We start from the raw sequence: 22,206 nt of genomic DNA on the forward strand, positions 1-22,206 counted from the left end.
AGGTAAGCGCTGACCGGGCCCAATCCACTTCTTATATCTGAACCACGCTCTATCACGTTTGGCAATATTTGTTTACTTTGACTCAGTCTCATGCAATTAGATGTCTGTGGATGGCGCTTTGATCTCTTAAGCACTAGTTTTTACCAACATTTTTAACAATTCATAGTATAGTTCTGGTTCTACTGATTGCATTTTTGTTGTTTTGGTATCAAATAATTGATCAAAACTAACTCTATTGTTCTAATCTGGTGCGGGATTTTTCTTGTGTTATGTTTTCACATCATTACAGTCTGTAATATAATACTTTACACATTACCTCTAAGTTAGCTTAACTGCATTTATTTTGTGCCAAGCAATCCAGGGTTATGCACAGGTTAATTTAGGCACTTTTTGTGATTCACCCTGCAAGGTATTATGGGTGCTGCTTGACCAGGGCTCACACCCCAGTCAACTAACAACCCCATTTCTCACATTTAGTTTCTAAATTATAAAAACACTCTATCAGTATTATTCTGGTTTTGAAATACCAAGCCAAAAAGGTAACTTTGAAGATCAAACTCCTAGTCCTGGACAATGATCTGCTGCCTTATTTACCTGCATAGTGAAATATTCCTAACTGTGGACAGTAACAGACATTGCAGCCCAAATTTGTAATGGTTTTGCATCACCCTTGCACCACCCACGGGAGTGCAACAGTGATGCATAACCTAAGTGAGATTTATCAAGCCAAGCAAGGCCATCTTGTGAAGCCCTGAGTGGCTTTATAAATATAGAGTAACGCAAGGCAGTGCAAATCGGTGCCTGGCGTTTCTCTGCCCCAGAGAGGAGTTCAATGGGTGGAGTGTGGGTGTGCACACGCATCCACCAATGGATTTTATTGCATTCCCAAATTTACCATTAGGCAGACCTGGGAATGCATCAAAATGCTACGCCTCAACAAATGAGGAGCAGCAAGGTGAAATATTTCAATCTCTACTTGGCTTTTCCACTTTCTACATGTGTAAAAACAAATCTTCCTGCCTACAATGCAGGCACCATTGTAAGATGATGCAAGTGGGCCTGGGTTTGCACTAGGTAGTCACAAGTGTGCCAGCGCCAGGAAAGGAAAAGGTTGAGCTGCATGAAAGAATGAGAAATCTTCACTTATGTTTTTCTTCAGTTAAATCCTTTTTGTGAGACTTTATTTTATTCACATAGCAAAACCATGCTATATATCTGACTTCATATCAATGGTCCATGGCTCCTTCACATTCAATCATTTATAGCAGGTGAACCAGACGAGGATGTGTCCGGTGCCATTTCTGGAGCTGGACTTTTATTCCTTTATTAAGACGCTTGTGTGGCAGCCTAAAATATAAAAGAACAGTGGGTAAATAATGTGCTTTGAAACCACCCTAAAATATGCTGATTGCTGGGCATCATCACAGCAGAGTGAAGGGTAACACCCTTTTGACTGAAAATTAACATAGAATGAAAATAGAATGTGAGAGAATATAAAGACAACCACATCAGTGGTCTTTTGTTATACTTTGGAATTTTGATGATTTCTCATTGTTTTCAGCCTTTACTGTGATATAACTATAATTGCAGAAATGCACACATTGGTATTATGTCATGTGGTATTATGTGTCTTCCATGCCTGCAGAACGTTATCCATTATAAAAGGCCTGGAAATGGCGGGTTCCCATGCAGAAATTGGTGCAGTGCTACAGTTATCTTCTAGTTCCCATTCCATGCAGACCTGTAGGGGATTAAGTCAAATGCCCTGGTAATACATTACTCAGTGTTACTGATAGAATCAGTAATACTAGATGAAGTATTACTACATACAGTATTAACATGGCACACTGCACACTCACAAATTTATTTTGAACACACTCTTCAAAATAGTTACTTACACACTGGTCACTAGTGTTCAGCATGTGCAAGAAGTTAAAGAGAGCTTTGGTGCCACATTAGCCTTATAGATTATCTCAAAATCCATTCATAATTAATGTTAGTGTATGTATTGCATCAGGAATGTAGCATTTTATCCCAAAACAGGATTTTGATGCAGAGGTCTACCATAGCATTGTACGCTGATAACGCAAGAGTAATGCTTACCCAAACTTCCAGCTGCCAGGTTCTCTGATCATGCCCAGGCCGGACTGGCTGATCTGGTTCAGGGCCCTGGCCTCTCTCAATCCGATACCCGTCATACTGCCTTCCTCTTGCCTGTACACACCTGCCCGGCCCTGTGACCTGTCAGCCTTAGTTGGGGGACAAAGTCACCAAAGGGGTGATGACCCTGGAGGCGGAACAGTTGGATTGCCACTGTGGCTGCTGTCCGCTGCTGTCTCCGGCTGGTGCTGCTGCTGCTGCCTGTACTTTGGCAGAGACGGCTCAGGCACACCGCCCATGGACGAACAGAAGAAAATGGAATTAGGCAGTGAGTTACGCTACAGTCTTTCCATCAGTGAGACCCCTGCATTGCGCTTAATGACCAAGGAACAAGCAAAAAGAGGATGCAGACATCACAGAGGTCCAAAATACTGAACCAGCAACGCTGCTGATGAAGGTAGGCGAGGTTAATGCTGCGGCCTCCTCTATTGTGTAGGCAGAAGCGGCCTGCATTAGGATGGTGCAGCTTGCCTCATGGGGGGGGCTGCCTAAGTAGCAATACACTTTGATATCCACACCTGTTGCCTAAGAAGGAGTTATGAACCTTCCCTAAGATATCCAGGAAGACTCTTATGCAGTCTTAGCCTTTTTTTTGCAAGGTGTTGCCTGGGGAAGATAATAAGCACGCCCTGTACATAAAAAGGCCCATTACAGCCCCATCCAGCAGTAGAAAATCAGATAACTATCACCAGATTCTCCCTGGATTCTCTTCCATAAGTCTGTGGTGAACGCAATGGCTTTTAGAAAACTAAGAAGCAGATCATTGTTCGGGAAAAGACTGGGTAGGATGCAATCCCAAAGAAGAAGTAATACTTGATCAGTGCATATTAGGGTACTCCTGGGATCACTCACAATCCCAGAGTTTTTTCCCTTCTGTACAGAGTCTTCAAAAAAGGAACAAGAAACTTCTAAACAAAAGATCAAAGGGACCTGATGAGAATCACAGTGAATTCTTTAGATTCACCTGCGGAATACAAGCTTGAAGACACTGCAGGGCATACCCCTCGTGGCCTAGATGCAATAGCTCCACAGAAACAATGTTCACCTACTATTGTGACAATACATAATTCAGTAATGGATTTCACCTTCCCGGATATAAATTTGAGTCTGGTCACCCTAGTCCCACCTGTACACACACCAATGGAGATGCTTTAACTATTTAATAGCATGCCTAGTAAAACTTTGGATGTAGATGGCAATGTAGCTCTCTCTCCCAACGTCCCAATACTACTATCTCCAAATTCTCAGAGAATAATTGACGAATAACTTTGCTCTTCAAAAAATGTTCTGAAATCAATCCTGGAAGTTTTAGGAAAATCTACAGCAACTTCCGATCATAGTCTGGAAACCCAATCAGCTGTCCTTCAATTCTTGCTAGACTTGAAATATACTCAAACTTTTCATATACACATGAAATACAAACGATAATAGCACATCAATTGATCAGCAATATACCTCAAATGGAAGAAAAGCTAGAAACTTCTAATCGCAAAAAAACAATAAAAGTAGCAAATCCCAAAAATAAAAATCGAGATCAAGTCAATACAATGTACTCCTTAAAAAAGCTGTTTAAAGTCCCAAAGCAGTGTGGCGCAAAATCCACAACTCCCTCGTATTATTCTATCTTCATTTTGCAAAACAGCAAGAGCACCGGCACAGACCCCTCAGCAACATCTCATGAAACATTCTCTTCAATTACATTTGTCACCAACTTCAAAAACCCAAAAAATATGGGCAGTACCCCTTAAAAACCTAATTTCGGAAAACTTGCAAGTAAAACTGCGAGTACAAATGAAAAGCACACAATAGAGAAGGAAAAGGATTGTTGGCAGGACCACAAAAGCAAAACATTGAAAAATAACGTTCTCCCAAAGGAACCAGTTAGGCCCTGACGCCCAAGCGGAAGGAAAAAATCGACTTGATGAGGTTATTTAATACTGACAGCAACAAAGCGAAGGAAACATCTCCTCTATCAGCACCATCAACTCAACTGAATCCTCTGGCAACTAATTTTACAACTAAAAACACTAATCAGAACACAATCTACCTCGAGCTGGTTGTTCTATCGAGGTTACGCAAAGGAGCATCTGTTGATCCTATTGGCGTAAGACATAATGGGGAATTTTGAAAGAATTCATCTGGGCAGCAATAACGTGCAATGCATAAAGAAAAATAACTGGAAGGAAAGTCCCATATTTCTTTTTAATCTCTATCTCCTGCCTGGTTCCGAATTTAATGCAATGCTCAAAGAAATATGAGACCAGACTGAATCAACATTAGAAGCAGGCGGAAAATATCAAGTCATCATTACAGGAGACTTTAAGGCAAAAGTCCCCAACTGCGCAATTAAATCCAGTAGAAACAGAAATGAAGAGGACGCCTAGTCTATACCAACTCATGTCTTCCCCAACGCCATAAAAGTAGACAAACGTGGGCAAATCCTACTTGAGCTAGCTAACGGAATCAATGGAGTAATCCTAAATGCAAGATTAGAAGGCGATATACCATCAACTTTCATGAGAAGGGGAGTCCACAGCAGCTCCATATTCGACTACACAATATGCAGTCGGGCTTTCTTCCAGAAATGTAACTACCTCTGCAGTAATTTCTCAAATGCGAGTGACCATGGTTAGTTAATCCACCTGAAACCTTGACCTAAACATTCTTTCTATCTCTCCATGGTCGCTCAGATGAATTGTGAGACGGTGTCAGGCTCCAAGCGGGCCAAATAATCTGGAATACGGCCAGTATAAACAAAATAAATAAAGCAATATCTTCTCAGCAGCTCCAGTCGCCAGATGCCAACATCAGCCCAATTAAGCATTTCGAACAAACCCTCATATCCATAATCAACTTACTAAAAAAGAAGGTTTCTCCCCATAATCCATCATTCAAGACTAAACAGATCTCTGGAGGGGGAACATTTCTAAAAAAAAAGAAACCAGCTAATTAGACGGCAATTTATCACCTTTTCACACCCTAGGAAAACAGAAATAGCTTGCCTGAGGAAAGCACTGCAAAGAATCAATAGGGGAAAAAACAGAGCCGTCTCAGATAAAAACTGAATGGAACTACATATGGAAGCCACACAAAGAAACACCAAACAATGTTGACGCCTTATCTCCAAAGGAACTATTCAGAAAAGGGGGTGGTGATGGACAGAGTATCTGAATTAAACAGAACACTCATACCCAGTCAACAGATCAGGGCTTGATCCATCACCGTTTTTTAGCTCACTGCACCATCCCAGCTCAGAACCTGGCTACATGCAAATTAGTCTGTCCCTGGCCCAGTGCATCATGGGAACAGGACAGACCAAACTACCAAGCCAATTCTTATACTGGAAAGGAAACAAGCTTCCGGGGACCGGTTTCTGGCATTACAGCCGTCTTCGGCCCGGCTTGCTTGAATCCTGATGGTGCAGTGAGCAAGGGACTCACATCTGAGTATACCCTTCCACGCTTATGGTGGACAAAACGATTCAGAAAAGGGGGTGGTGATGGACAGAGTATCTGAATTAAACAGAACACTCGTACCCAGTCAACAGATCAGGGCTTGATCCATCACCGTTTTTTAGCTCACTGCACCATCCCAGCTCAGAACCTGGCTACATGCAAACTAGACATCTTAAATCCTTAAACGCCATGCCGGTATCACAGAATGACTGGGAAAGCTACCTTCTCGATCTCTACCACCCAAACATAGATCACATCAACAGCAGAAAAATATTCAACCTGAGACCTTTTGATGGACCTGCACAGCTATTACCCTCTCCCCAAGAAATGCAAATTGAGTCTTACATCAAGAAGGCTAGGACCTAACCAGCTATGGGCCCAGACATGATAACAATAAAAAATACAGCAAAGTGGAGTGTGTTTTTGGCGCCCTTTTTTCTTTTTTGCAATCACATTGGCCAAATTCACTATTCGTGGACTGGGAGTATCATCATCCCTATACTTAAAAAAAGGCACTTGTTTCAGCCCTGGGAATTATCGTCGAATCCCACTCCTGGAAGCCACAGGGAAAATCTTCGCAGCGAGTATCCTTGACCATTTAAGGGACTGGGTTTCCTCCAGGGACATATTCCTGACATTTCAAGTCGGGTTCCGGCCCAACCGCTCTGTGATCGATAATATAGGTATTTTGCAGATAATAATTGATAAGTATGTATTAGCCAAATCACAAGTAGTGCACAGTCTTTTGTCGATTTTTTGACAGCCTTCGACAGGTTTGATAAACCAGTCTTTGGAGGACACTAAATAAAATGGAGATGCCGGGCGTACTTCTGAGGTTGATAGTAGCCCTTCACACCTCAACATGGTGTAATGTCCAAATGGGAGGTGACAAAGGTTCGACTGATAAGATTTCTACTTCTAATGGCCTAAAGCAGTGTTCCCTATTAGCTCCCCTCCTGTTTTCACTTTTTATTGCGATTTATCCGAGTTTTCTAAACAGAAATAATTTCCCTTCCAAAGTAGCATCTGTAAACATACGTGTTAATGTACGCTGATGACGCAATACTCTTTGTTCAAACCCCGTTTCCACGTACAACAGATGAATCAAAAAGCAGCAGCACATATTATTGTCCCAAGGAAAATTTTATTCTTTTCGGGCAAGAGACATTTCCACGCTCCTTTAGAAATATACAGGGCAAAAATTCCACCAACCAAAACCTACGCCATAGAAAATATTCCCATAGCTAAATGGAACTTACTGAATATCATTGAAGGTGAATTAATATGTAAAATATTGCTACTGAGCCCGGCCACTCAGGTGCAGATCTTTCGCTTGGAGCTTTCAACTGCAAGCGCATTCTCAATAGCCCTGGTCAATATAATCAGATGGGCATTGAAACTCTTGAACGCGGGAGAAGGCTCTTTAAGGGCCTTATTGAAACACAAAACTTTTAAGTCAGGCAAAAAACAAGACACTTCAAAAAGAAATTTTAAGCCTGCCTTAGAATACTTTCAATGAACCAACAGTATTCTTCATTCCTGGCCCTCAGCACACTTGAAGCTCTTTTTGAAAAACAAAACTCCCCAATTAAGTTACGAACTTGACAAGGCACATTACCTCCTACTATCCCATAATAAATCTCTCAGCTCTACCATTGAGTTCAAGACCCACCAAAAGTAAGTGAGATTTACCTTAGAATTTTGTATCAGGAGATGTATCATTATGGTTTGATTAGGTATACTACCTTTAAAGGCTTATACAAGAAGCTGTAGTGATTCAGATTAAGAGACAGGCATATACGACACATGTAAGAATGAAGACCAGGATCTAATACATGTCCTTTATTTCTGCACTAATAAGGAGGTAGTAGTAGCTAGAAAATGTTTCATAAAACCTAGGGCCAGATGTATCAAGCTATTTTTTAGTCGCAAAAGCTGCGAATCGCTAAAAAAACGTGTTTGTGACTAAAAAATAGGTAAATGGTATGTATCATGCAAAAAGCCTCGCAATATTAAGGAATTGCAAATTTTGCGATTCCTTAATATTGCAAAAGCATTTCAGAAATTGCAAATTACGATTTTTTAAATGCTATGTATGAAGCATTTCATTTATGAGAATTTTGGCAAAAAATCGCAAATTCCCACCAACTTGTAGTTGGTGGTAATTTGGGAATTCTTTTACAAATGCACTTTTTGCAATTTGTAAAGGTGCCATGTGATGCTCATACATGCCCTTAGGGCATGTATGTGTGCCGTATGCGCACACATGTCATTTTCAGGGGTGCAGCAGGGTGTCCTTGAGACACCCCTGCACCCTTGAAATTATTCTCAATTTGCGATTAGCAAATTGCGAATCGCAAATTGAGAATTATTTCACATTCATTCCTATGGGCCTCCTGGCCCATAGAAATGAATGGGAAATTATTCCTTAATTGCAATTAGCAATTTGCTAATCGCAATTAAGGAATTTTAAGAAATCGCAAAAAAATAGCGAATTTGTACATACATACCATTTTGCAATTCTCAAATAGCGATTCCTTAAAAATCGCTATTTGAGAATCTCAAAAGTGTATCTTGATACATCTGGTCCCTATTGTTTTCAGATATAATCTCTTAATCTCTATAGAATTGACTGCCATTTTGAAATCACCACAGGATGAACTGTCTGTTATAAACTGTATAAATTCATGAAATCCGTTTTACCCATTTTTTTAAATGACATTTTTAATAATACATCAACAGAAGATTTTTATAGAAAAGTGATTGAATAATGTATTTATTCTAATTATTGATCTCAGAAGAGATCTAAATCAATACATAAAATGTATGTATGCAGTGGTAGCCAGAGAGTGAATGAAGGTTTACTCACATGTGACCTAGAGGCAAATTCGTTCTTAGTGTACACTTCGGAATTACAACCCTTTCACACCACGACTTTCTGTGGATTACTATGCATTTTATGACACACACACACACATATATATATAAATATATATAAATATATATTATATATATATATATATATATATATATATATATATATATATATATATATATATATATATATATATATATATATATATATATATATATATATATATATCATATTGCATTTAATAGAAATATAAACGAAAGTACAGTAAATTGAAACTAAAGAATATCAACTTTGACAAATAATTTTCTGAGAAATGCAGTAGACCAGGCATGGGACATTCCTGTCTGTCCACCTGTCACCCTCACATCCAATTTATTTTCCTTAAACTAAACTCCCCCCTCCTTATTATCAGCTATGGGTCTTTTCCCTCTATCTGCATCCCCAAAGCCCTGTCTAACAATAAAACCATATATCTTCTGTCCTTTGATTGTGCTAACAAGATTTTTAAATTGACTAAATGTTATATCGTTATACTTGTTCTGTCTAAGGGATCACTGATTGTTGTACTGTACAGCACACTGACACCATCATGGTTGAGTGGTTATTTATGAAAAAAGTTAAATACATAAATAGATAAATACTTGAAATGGCCCTTATATAGAAAGGCGGATAATCTTTCTCCTCAGGACCTTTCAATACCGCTTCTCTGTCCACTCCGTAATGGTGACACCAGAAGACCTCGGTGGGCTTCTGGTGTCATCATTACAATGGTGCAGTGCATTCCGCTGCACAACACTGCTAAACATTTGGGGGCTTATTTATGAGCCCTTGCCTCACTTTTGTGCCACTGGTGCGTCACTTTTTGTGACGCACCAGTGGCGTAAAAAATGCACATTGTTGCGCCATATTTACAAAGGGACGCATCTAGGTAGATGCGTCACTTTGTAAACCCCTGCGCCACATTACACCTGCACTGGTATAATGTATGCAAGGGGGGCGTATTGACGCACGAAAGGGTCGTAGAAGTGATGCAGTGAAATCTATAAGATTTCACTGCGCCATTTCTTGGATGCTGATGGATCAATATCTTTTGCCTGCCTCATGGCAGGCGAAAGACTGACATAGGCACTATCAAAATGGTACTTGCCCATGTGTAAGGACCCATTGCTGAAGTTGCGTCACTTTTGTGACACACTCCAGCAATGCGTCATTTTTGCGCCTACAGATACGTCAGAAATACTGACGTATCTGTAACTTCTTGCAACATGATGCATCATACAGCAAATATGACGCATCATTGGTGTCGCAGGGAGGTCGCAGTGAAAAGTGAAAGTGATGCATCACTGTTTTCACGCAGCAATGCGTCACTTTTCCTAAATGAGGACCTTGGTCCCTCTTACAGGTCTGCTAAATAGACTATCAAGCCCAACATGGGCAGAGTACTTTGATATCAGACCCGATGCAATGCCCTGCACAGACAGCACCTGCAAGTGTGTGTACTTCTTGGTTGGCATCCATTTTTAGATAGATCACATTAATACATAGTTTTTACCTTAACACAGGCGGGGCAAGTCTCCAGTGGGATAACCTTCTCTATCACCACTCTCTCATCTGTCTTCTCTACTTCACAGACCGCAACTATTTTCAGCAAGTGTTCATCACTCAGAAATGGGTGATATTGGTCGGACGTTATCAAGAATAAAAGTTGTTTTCCTGAGAAGGGAAATACAGAAAACATGTTGAGGATTATCCATCAATCAGTGGGTGCCAACATCTTTCTATATCTTCTTAGGATGTCTTCTTTGAAGTTGGTAGAACTGCCCAAGTCTGCCATCCTTATCACAAAAGTGTAGTTAGTTGGAAAGATAATTGTCTCTTAATTTGTCCCTGGGATTGGCAGCTTAAAGTGATGGCCACATAGATGCCCCTACGATTGTATATATCTGCTTAAATCCTAGATGCACCTTCTACTAATCTTTCACGATCAATGGTTTGCAGCATGAACTTTATCTTTTCAGCTTTAACCTCCTCTTCGGCTTCAGCCTCCTTTAATGACTGCATCCCAACGCTGAGTAATATTTTCAACACTTTGTCTCACTATTTGAGCACCCTCTGCTGACTGGTATTGAATGTGACATTGTACTTTCTTTCTCTTCATCACGTGTTAATTCTAAGGTTTCCCTTGCTGACTGCAGCTGACTGACTGCAGCAGCGCACTCTTTATGCGGATCAATGATACAATATTGGGTTAAAAAATATTGTGTCCAAAAATAATATTTACCACAATATTGCAATCCTATACTTATGAAGAAAATGACAAAAATATTGGAAAACATATAGGGGTCCATTGGGGCGGAAAATGTTTAATATAGTGGCGGTGTCCATTAGACACCGCCAGCCATATTACTATGGCAATAGTGCAATGCCTTTCCGTGGCAGCAATGCTGCCACGGAAAGGCAGGCGGTCTTCACTCTGGGGGCCCCCTGCGGGCCCCCAGAGTGAAGGTGAGTGGGGGGGTGCACACGGGGGGTACCTGTGATACCCCCCTTCATTTTCATTTCCAAAGTGGCAGGCACCGCGCGGTGCCTGCCGCTTTGTAAATGAAAATGCTGTGATGTATTGTCAGCATTGTGAAGGGCGGTGCAGAGAGCACCGCCCGCCACAATGCTGAGAATACAGGATGTGCCCGCTGCCGAGGCGGGCACATTGTAATGGCACCCAGGGACCCCTGCCCTTAAGGTGGTCGGCCCCGTTTTCCGATAGGGTGGCGGGCGGGCAAAGCCCGCCTGCCATCCTAATGAGGCCCATATTGTGGACCTTAATTTCAACAACAAATATACACAAATATTGTTTTTCTACTACATAAACAGTTTGAAGTAGTAAATGTTAAATATTTGAATATATAACATTGCTATAATGTAAAGTCAATAGATACTAAAAATTGTTATGCTATCTATAATGTATATTTATATAAACACAACATATGTGTGTGATTATAAATAGCTATATAGTGACATAATGATACATATTTATTTCACATTATGTTAATTAACTCAAAAAAAATATGTTCTATTTAGTTTAATAAAACATAGCTATTATTATGCACAACTATGTATCTGTGTATATAAATATACATATTTATATATAGATATATACACACACACATATGGTAACTTGCTAGCCACACTATATTAACTATGACTCGTACCTTTATGATGCACTGCTTAGAATGGAATGTTTTAGAGTGGAATGGCATAGAGTCAAGTGGCTGTAGTGGAGGGACACAGAGTGAAATATTAAAGAGTGGAGTGGCATAGAGTGGTGTAGAGTTGAACGGCATAGAATGCAATAGTGTAGAGTGGAGTGACGTAGAGCATAGTTGAAGAGAATGAAGTGGTGTACATTAAAGTGGGCTAAAGTGTATTGATGCAGAGTAGAACGGTGAAGGTTGGATGTAGTGTAGAGTGTTGTGGAGTGAAGCGATGTAGAGTAAAAAAGCATCGAAGGAGTTCCGTACAGTGTAGTAGCGTATAGTGGGGCACCATAGAGTACAATAGTATAGATTGAAGTGGTGTAGAGTGTAGTGGAATAGACTGGAATGGCATAGAGTTGAATGCATAGAGTGGAGTGACATAGAGCTAATACTGTAAAGTGGAGTGGGTTGCACTTTATCGGAGTTAAGCTTCAGGCAGTTCCTTGCCATCCACTCGCCGATAGTGATCATCCCAGTTTGGAATCTCTCTGCCACCCTCTGTCCATCACCCTTTATTGTCAGCACCAGCTGAGTGTCGTCAGCGTATGAGGTTAGGCTCATCCCATGTGCTTTGATGACACTAGCAAGGTCCGACACGTATATATTAAATAGTGTCGGACTTAGGGATGAGCCTTGGGGAACCCCACACGGTAACGACAGGTCAGCTGACTGGAAGGGGCCCAGTGTAACCGCCTGGGTTCTGTTGGCCAGAAAGGAAGCAAGTAGGTCCCTGGCAGTGAGCTGAATGCCCATCCTCTCGACACGGTCGACCAAGATCTTGTGGTCAACCGTGTCGAAAGCTGCTGAAAGATCCAAGAGAACTAACAGAGCAGTTCCTCCTTGATCGCGGATGACTCTTATGTCATCAGCTGCTTTGATGAGAGCGGTTTCTGTGCCATGATTTTTGCGGAAACCGAACTGCGTATCATCCAGCAAATTGTGGTTTTCTATATAGGCTGATAGCTGCTGATTCATAGCCTTTTCTATGACCTTGGCTAGAAAAGGGAGGCTCGCTATAGGGCGGTAGTTTTTTAATTCGCCTTTATCTAAACCCGGCTTTTTGAGCAAGGGTTTGATCAACGTGTTTTTTTATGAGTCAGGGTAAATTCCAGATGTCAATATTGTGTTACAGACATCGGTGATGATGGGGGTAACTGTGTCTGGTACAGTAGCGAGCACGGAAGTCGGGCATGGATCCAAAGCTGAGCCAGCTTTAATCGATTTAACTATGCTCTTGATTTGGTCAGTGGTGAGGGGGCTAAAACAGGTCATGGTACTTTTGGGAGTAGTCATGGGGGTTGTAGCACTGCTGCTAGCCTGGTCTGAGTTGAAGGCTTGATAAATATCATTGACCTTTGCAAAAAAGAACTCCGATAAGGCATCGCATAGTGCTTGTGAAGGGCACTTGATTCTATGCTATTCTACTCTACGCCACACAACCCCACGCCACAGCATTCTATGACACTCTGCGCTACAATATCCCACTCTATGGCACTGCACTCTAGGTCGCTCCAATCTATGCCATGCCACTCCACTGTACTTCACTCCACTGTAAACCACTCCACTCTATGCCAGTCTACTCTATGCCACGGAGTGGTGCAGAGGAAGATAGCGTGGAGTGGGGTGACGAAGAGTGACTTACAGTTGAGTGGCTTAGAGTGGAAATAGCGTAAAATGGATTGCTATAGGGAGGAGTGGGGTATAGATGTGTGCAATACAGGAGAGTGACAGAGTGGAATAGTGTAGAGAAGAGTGACATAGAATGGAGTGGCATACAGTCTATTTACATAAAGTACAGTGGGGAATAGTGGAGTGGCTTAGAGTGTAGTGGGATACACTGTCATAGAGTTGTGTGACATACAGTTGAATAGCGTAGAGTGGATTGCATTACAGTGGAGCTGGGTAGAGTGCAGAGGTGTACTATAGAGTGAAATGAGGTATACAGGAATAGCATAGAGTGGAACTGCATAAATTGGAGTGGTGTTGCACGGAGTAGCGTAGAGTGGAGTAGGATAGACTGTAATGACATACAGTGGCATAAAGTTGAGTGTTGTACAGCAGAATAGCGTAGATTGGAGTGTTATAGAGGGCAGTGACATAGAGTTGAGTGACGTACAGTAGAGTGGAGTGACATACACTGGAATAGCATAAAGTATGGCGGAGTGGTGTTCAGTGGAATAGAAAAGAGTGCAGTGATGTTGAGTGGAATGCTATAGAATTAAATAGCATGCAATGTTGTGTAGTACAATAGAGTGGAGTAGCGTAGCATGGAGTGGTGTAGAGTGGAGTGACATACAAATTAGTAGCATTGAGTGAAGTTGCATACAGTGGCGTGGTATACAGTGGAGTGGTGTACAGTGGAATAACATCAAGTGGTGTGGGGTTCAACTGGAGTGTCATACAGTGGAGTGGCACAGAGTAGAGTCCCGTAGAGTAGAGGTGTGTATACTGAAATAGTGTATAGTAAAGGGGCATAGAGTGGAGTGGCATAGACTGTAATGGCGTAGAGTGGAGTGGTGTATAGTTGCATTGAGTGGAGTATGGTCCAGTGGTGGAAAGTGCAGTGGCATACAGTGGTGTGGCTAATGTAGAGTGGCATACAGTAGAATAGTGTAGAGTGGAGTAGCATAGAGTGGAGGGACATAAACTCTAGTGACAGAGTGGAATAGAATAGAGTGCAGCGGGGTAGAGTGGAGTGGCATAGAGTAGACTGGCATAGAGTGGAGTGGTTTACAGTGGAGTGAAGTACAGTGGAGTGGCATGGCATAGATTGGAGCGACCTAGAGTGCAGTGCCATAGAGTGGGATATTGTAGCGCAGAGTGTCATAGAATGCTGTGGCGTGGGGTTGTGTGGCGTAGAGTAGAATAGCATAGAATCAAGTGTTGTGGAATGGAGTGGTGCACATTGGAGTGGCATAGAGTACAGTGCCGTAGAGTGGAGTGGCGTAGAGTGCAATTGCGTAGAGTGGAGTGGCATAAAGTGTACTGCAATACAGAAGAGTCACATAGAGTCAAATAGCAAACAGTGGAGTGGTGTAGAGAGTAGTGGTGTAGAGAATAGTTGCATAACAGAGTAAAATGCGGTATAGTAGAGCGTATTTTTAAAAAGATGTAAATGTGGCAGCAATAGATATTATGGGGTGGGAAGGGTAATAGTTGGTATTAGGTATAAATTGATTAAGTAGTAATAAAGTGTTAAGTGCAAAAACACTTAGGGCCTGGTTTCGAGTCTGGAGGTCCGAGGACCACCAGACTCAAGGGGGAAGGGCATATTATGAGTTTCCTTTCCAGCACAGTTTTCATGGTGTGTCCTACTCCATGAAACCTGTGGCAGAGAGGAAAACAAAAGGGGACCTACTGGACCCTGGTTGTCTCTGGGGTGCATACACCCCAGTACCTGCATAGCATGGACTTTACAGTCCTTGCTGTGCAGGTGCTGACTTTGACGCTCCAATTGTGGTGCCTATTTTTAGAGGCACTGCCATGGAACCACCAATAAAATGTCCCCCAGACACATAATAAACACTTGTAATCTGGCAAGCAGTGTACACTCGGCTTAGGTGGTGTGGGAGCAAGGCAGTGGTGTACCACCTGCTCGCGCACTGCCATGAATCATAATCAGGCCTTTAGTTACTTTGCAGTATGCTGCTGTACATGGCAATACAAGGTAGTATATGATAAGATTATCGGTGCCTTTATCAAAGTAAAACACCTCCAAGTAGTTTTCACCACACTTTAGCAGTGTTCTGGGTTAGGGTCTTAGATATAGGTAAGAAGTAGCTTTTGTTGCGGTTAATTAAGAAATTATATATATTATTTAAAAAGAGTTTACACACTACAATGGTTGTACCTACAAAGTACTGCAGTAGTTACAGGAAAATTTGAGAAATAAATATCTAAAATATAGAATACACTGTCATACACTATATTTGTTAAATATAGTGTACTGCAGTGTAATCGTTTTTTTTACAATTATTTTTAAGTAACGCAGTACTTTTTAGGTAGTACAGTAGTACTCCATGGTGGGAGAAGCGGGCGGCATGATTGAATACCTGTGATGAATGGGCTGTACACATTGTGAGTTAGTGGTGCTATATAGATGATATTTTTATCATCTGGCGGAGCACTGAGGAGTCAGCCAGACAGTACATCTCACATCTTAGGGGCCAATTATGATGCGGTTAGGAAATCATTCCCACCTAGGGCCTGATTACGATGCACTTAGAAAGGCCTCCTAACTGCATTTGCTCCTTCCGAATTGGATGGGGAACGTGTCTTCCCCACCGAGGGCCAGGGAAGTATGTGGTTAGGAACATAGGCTCCAATTGAAGTCAATGGGAGTCCAACCAAATCGTATCTGGAAGCATCCGGATGCATCATACGCGGTCGGTCGGACTCTCCCGATCTGAGTCGGTCGGAAACCATTTCCAAACCGATTGGATCTGGAAGATTTCCTAACTTAGACTTTAATTTCTATCTGGAGCTTTTCAGTGATAGCGATACCACAACCCTTGTATCAGACCTAGACACAATGGGCCTCAGACAACTGGTCACGACTCCTACCCATCAGGCAGGCCACACGCTGGATGGAATTTTTACAAATGTGGAAGGACTGTGTATTACCTCAGTTCTCCCTATGACCTGGACAGACCACTCAGTCATTTTTAGCAGACTCACCATCAAAGGTCCGCAGAGAAAAAAAGTGGTCCCTGCGAAAAAGGGTACGTTCAAAGCATGGAAGGACATCAATCCCAATGACCTAACGTTGCTTCTTAATACCACAACCCCGGAACTATCCACCGATCCCAACACCGCAACCAATCAATTCCATAAGTGGTTGGGTGAAGCCACGACCCAGCTGGCACCTACCAAATCACTCTCTAAAAATAGAAATGCGCCTAAAGCTCAGTGGTATACAACAGAACTAAAAATTCAAAAACAATTAACCAGGAACAGGGAAAGACACTGGCGAAGAACTTATGATAGTGAAAATAAGGAAAATTATAAAAAAGCCCTTGCCACTTACAAAGCTATGATAATAGCAGCAAAGAAAGATTTTTTCACACGCCAGATAGAAACTGCGAAAAATTCCAGTAAACAGTTATTTAACATTGCCAAAACCCTCGCTGGAAACTCCCCGGATCTTAATCCACCCCCTTCACAAGCACTATGTGATGCCTTATCGGAGTTCTTTTTTGCAAAGGTCAATGATATTTATCAAGCCTTCAACTCAGACCAGGCTAGCAGCAGTGCTACAACCCCCATGACTACTCCCAAAAGTACCATGACCTGTTTTAGCCCCCTCACCACTGACCAAATCAAGAGCATAGTTAAATCGATTAAAGCTGGCTCAGCTTTGGATCCATGCCCGACTTCCGTGCTCGCTACTGTACCAGACACAGTTACCCCCATCATCACCGATGTCTGTAACACAATATTGACATCTGGAATTTACCCTGACTCATTAAAAAACACGTTGATCAAACCCTTGCTCAAAAAGCCGGGTTTAGATAAAGGCGAATTAAAAAACTACCGCCCTATAGCGAGCCTCCCTTTTCTAGCCAAGGTCATAGAAAAGGCTATGAATCAGCAGCTATCAGCCTATATAAAAAAACACAATTTGCTGGATGATACGCAGTTCGGTTTCCGCAAAAATCATGGCACAGAAACCGCTCTCATCAAAGCAGCTGATGACATAAGAGTCATCCGCGATCAAGGAGGAACTGCTCTGTTAGTTCTCTTGGATCTTTCAGCAGCTTTCGACACGGTTGACCACAAGATCTTGGTCGACCGTGTCGAGAGGATGGGCATTCAGCTCACTGCCAGGGACCTACTTGCTTCCTTTCTGGCCAACAGAACCCAGACGGTTACACTGGGCCCCTTCCAGTCAGCTGACCTGTCGTTACCGTGTGGGGTTCCCCAAGGCTCATCCCTAAGTCCGACACTATTTAATATATACGTGTCGGACCTTGCTAGTGTCATCAAAGCACATGGGATGAGCCTAACCTCATACGCTGACGACACTCAGCTGGTGCTGACAATAAAGGGTGATGGACAGAGGGTGGCAGAGAGATTCCAAACTGGGATGATCACTATCGGCGAGTGGATGGCAAGGAACTGCCTGAAGCTTAACTCCGATAAAATGGAGGTGGTTATCTTTGGTAATCTCTCACCAGTCTGGTCTGCAGCCTGGTGGCCATCGGCCTTAGGTACACCTCCCTCCCCCACGGTCAAAGTTAGAAACCTAGGTGTTACTTTTGATGACCAGCTTAACTTCATGGCCCATGCAAATAAGGTGGCAGCTAACGCCTATTTCAAGCTCAGAACGGTAAGACAAATCACACCTTATCTACCAGATTCAGCAGCCAAAATGTTAGTCACCACCCTAGTTCTGACATCGCTAGATTACTGCAACGGTCTGCTGCTCAATGCTCAGAGCAGAGTTACCAAAAACCTACAGACCGTGCAGAATGCTGCCGCTCGCGTACTGTCAAAAAAAACCAAATTTGCACCTATCTCAGACACTTTGAAAAACTACCACTGGCTGTCCATCCACAACAGGGTAAAATTCAAATATTTGTGTACAGTCTACAAGACACTACAGGATCAAGGACCTCGTTTCCTCAAAAATCAACTGATTCCCTACAACCCGCCGAGAACCCTCCGATCCACCTCACTTAACCAACTAGTGGTTCAACGTAGTCGAACAGCTTCTTGGGGTGATCGCCGTTTCTCAATTGCGGCCCCTAGACTTTGGAACACCCTACCAAACCACATAAAAACATGCCCCTCACTTCTTCAGTTCAGAAAAAAACTGAAAACGTGGTTATTCAATCAGTAATTCACATCTCCGTACTTCCTGATCATGGTGAGACATCAATGCCTTTTAGCGCTGAGACGCCCACGGGTAATTGTACGCGCTCTACAAATGTCATTAATAAATAAAATAAATAACTGCATCGTAATCAGGGTCTTAATTGTAAAAATCTGAATTTGAGATTTACTATTGAGATCCGCTCCTCCTAGGTTAATTTCCTGGACTTGAGAGTATTCGTGAGGGATAATAAGATCAGTACAGCACTCTACAGAAAACCTACGGTGGGAATTCTATCCTGCAAGCTAGGAGTAGTCCTCCCTGTAACTTGATAAGCAGTATCCATGGGGAACTATTAAGGATGAAGAGGAACAGCTCAAGAGAGGAGGACAATCAGAAAGAAGCACAGGAAAGCATTCAAAGATTTATTGAGGGGTTATCAAAAGGGAGTTTTGAATAGAGCTGTGGAACGAGTACGGAGTAAGAACAGAGTAGATCTTTTGAAAGACGAACCTAAGGCTGAGGAGAAAAATGTTAGGAATAACTTCCAATTGATTACAAGTTTTTCAAATGCAGCAAGACATGCAAGAGGTTACATACAGAAAAACTGGTGGATACTTAAATCAGACCTAGTGATAGGACAGGATCTACCGCCACATACCTCCTTAACCTTTAGAAAGACACGATCTATTGAAGAGTTATCTACCTCAGATTAGATTGCAGACGAGCCTACAACAGCTACCGGGTTTTCACCCCTTGTGGTAAATGTAAGGCCTGTGCTCACAGTAAAAAAGTGATTACCTATGAGATTCGAGGTTTGCAGGACCCAATCAGAATAACAAAGTTTATTAAATGCAATACTCCTTATACAGTGTACTGTTTCATATGCCCATGCAAATTGAGGTACATTGGAAGTGCAATTCATCCCGCAAAAGTACGAATGCTTCAACACCAGAGAGCAATCAGTAAGAAAGATCCTAATTATCCAGTGGTGAGACACTTCAAAAGCCACCAGGGCAACAGAAATCTGCTCAAATATTTCTGTGTAGATCATATACTACGAGGCATAAGAGGTGATGATATGGGAAATAAATTAAGAAGACTGGAGTCAAAATACTTTGTAGAAATGTTAACAAAGGTGCCATTAGGGCTAAACAGTGGGGACGCGTTGGGGGTACACCTCTAACAGAGGACTAATGAGGAAGGTCTAGGAACATGAGCTATAGGTAGATAGGTACCAGAGGATAAATAAGTGTAGGGAGTAACAGAAAATGAGAGGAATATGGGACAGGCATGTTAGTGGAATTGATGGGCCCATTCAGGCCATAATCATGAGAGTCATTACTCAGCAATTCCCAGTTAATTATGAGTAATTTTGGAATAAATTAATTTATGGAATCAATGAAGAATATATCCTTTAACTCTGATAAAATGTACAGTTAAATCACAGTGATCTTGACATTGATCAAAAGGGAAAATATAACAAAAGGAGCAGCGCCATAATCAAATTAAAATTAGATGAGGTTTCATTATCTAAAATAAAGTTGCGTAATTAAATGTATATTTATGAATCTTAATCAGAATCCGGTAATATGAAATTGATTTAAAATTGTGCTGTTTTGAATTACATCATTTAAAAAAAATGGGTTAATGAATAATAATGAGTTCATGAATTTAAGGTAACAGTGTATAATACCATTGTTACAAGATGGCGCGCCGATTTGCTTTATCCTTCTATTAATGGCAATTTGAAGTGATGAAAATAAAAGAGGCACAAATGTGAGAGCTGCCGAAACTGATGAAGGCTGACTGCAGAAACACTTTTTGAAGTGAAGTAAGATCCCCACAATTTATCACTTACCAAGTGTGCATAAGTGTACCAAAAACCCACCTGGGAGACTCATTGTTTCTTCACTGAACAGTTTATTGAAGAACACATCCACTTACATCGACTGCTTTTTAAACCCACTGGTCCGAGATTTAAGTTCCTACATAAAGCACACTAAGGGCTTCCTGCAGGTTGTGTCTGGAATTGAGTGGGAAACCAGCATGTTGCTTGTAACACTGGATGTTACATGCTTATATATGAGTATACAACATGAGAAGGGACTTAGAGCTATTGAATTCTTTTTGAAAATACACGATGCCAACTATTATGAGCACAATTTAATGATAATAGAACTCACCTCATTCTGTCTCAGAAATAATATTTTTCCCTTCGCAGGGGAGCTTTACCACCAGGATCAGGGGACTGTGATGGGCACCTGCTTCGCCCCCAGCTACGCGAACTTGTTCTGTGGGCTGGTGGGAGAAGCACGTGGCCTGGGCGGGAGAGAATGAAAAGTGGTTGGACAACATTATGTTGTGGAAGCACTACATAGATGATCTCTTCATTTTTTGGAAGGGGTCCCGAGTGGAGGTTGAAATCTATGTAGCGGCCCTCAACAACAATGATTGTAATTTGACATTCACAGAATGTATCAGTGAGACTCAGGTATCATATTTAGATCTATTAGTATACATTGAGGAAGGGAACATACAGACTTCACTTTACCTGAAACTAATGGCTGGAAACACACAGGCAGTTTCCATCCGGACAGTGTGATCAAAGGGATCCCTTGTGGGGAACTTGTCAGACTAAGACGCAACTGCACAACAGACAAGGAATTTCAAAAGGCCAAAGATGAGTCATTCTGTAGACTAAGAGAGAGAGGGTACAAGGAAAGGATTTTAAAGGGGCCTGAAAGGAAAGGAGAACATCTGGAAAGAAAGAATTTGATAATGGGTGAAAGGGAATCTCGAGACACTGAATCTAAAAATGAGCTGAGAAGGATAACGGACTGCTCAGCACAATCATCAGAGATGGTTCAAATATTCCGCAGGAATTGGAAGGTGCTTAAGTAAGACCTAGTGATAGGGAAACATTTACCTGAGACACCCCTTATAACATATAGGAGAGGCCCACCCTCAAAGACCACCTTGTGAGAAGTCACTTCACTAAGAATCCGAAGAGAAAAGATGCAGTGACAGGATTTTACCCTTGCATGAGCTGCAAAGCCTGTAGGAATGGCCAAAAGGTAAAAGAATTTCCATTCCGGGTAGAAAAACGAAGAGAAAGATCAACAAACTAATTAATTGTAATACAGAGTTTGCTGTATACTGCCTATCATGTCCTTATGAGCTCAATTATGTAGGGAGTACTATCCATCAGACAAAGAAGATGGTGCTTGAGCACATGCGACCCATAAAGACCTGTGATGTAATATACCCAGTGGCATGCCACTTTCAAGAGCACCACAAATCGAATCCTAATCTTTTGAAATTCTTTTGTCCAGACCATATCCCAAAGGATGAAAGGGGTAGGGCTAGGGTTAAGAAATTGCGAAAACTTAAATCGAAATATATAATTGGTATGCAGACAAAAAGCCCCTCAGGGTTAAACAAGGAGGAACTCTGGGTACATATTTCTGATACTCAATAGAGAATGTTCTGTAAATTTGCATGAGGAAGTCCGACTACGCACTTAGACTAAGATCCATCGGTAGGAGAGGCAGGAGAGATGTAATTTAAAATCAAGGGTTTCCATCCTTACAATTTTAGGGGAGTTTCAGAGAAAGGAACTTAGAAGTCAGGAGAATAGATGACATT

The 22,206-nt window shown here is 41.8% G+C and overlaps 1 protein-coding gene across 1 annotated transcript in view; it reads right to left on the reverse strand.

Annotated features, from left to right (window-relative positions):
* Positions 1-320: 320 nt before the first annotated feature.
* LOC147705958 (protein-glutamine gamma-glutamyltransferase E-like) overlaps positions 321-22,206 on the reverse strand; it is a 196,560-nt gene continuing 174,674 nt past the window's right edge. Inside the window, exons 11-12 of the mRNA XM_086932422.1 lie at positions 10,043-10,203; positions 321-1,347 (exon numbers count right to left, since the gene is read on the reverse strand). Coding sequence (XP_086788548.1) covers positions 1,327-1,347; positions 10,043-10,203 — 182 coding nt within the window. The 3' untranslated portion in view covers positions 321-1,326. The remainder of the gene's footprint in view (positions 1,348-10,042; positions 10,204-22,206) is intronic.

This window comes from Lissotriton vulgaris, chromosome 7, assembly GCF_964263255.1.
Source record: "Lissotriton vulgaris chromosome 7, aLisVul1.2, whole genome shotgun sequence".
Lineage (NCBI taxonomy): Eukaryota > Metazoa > Chordata > Amphibia > Caudata > Salamandridae > Lissotriton > Lissotriton vulgaris.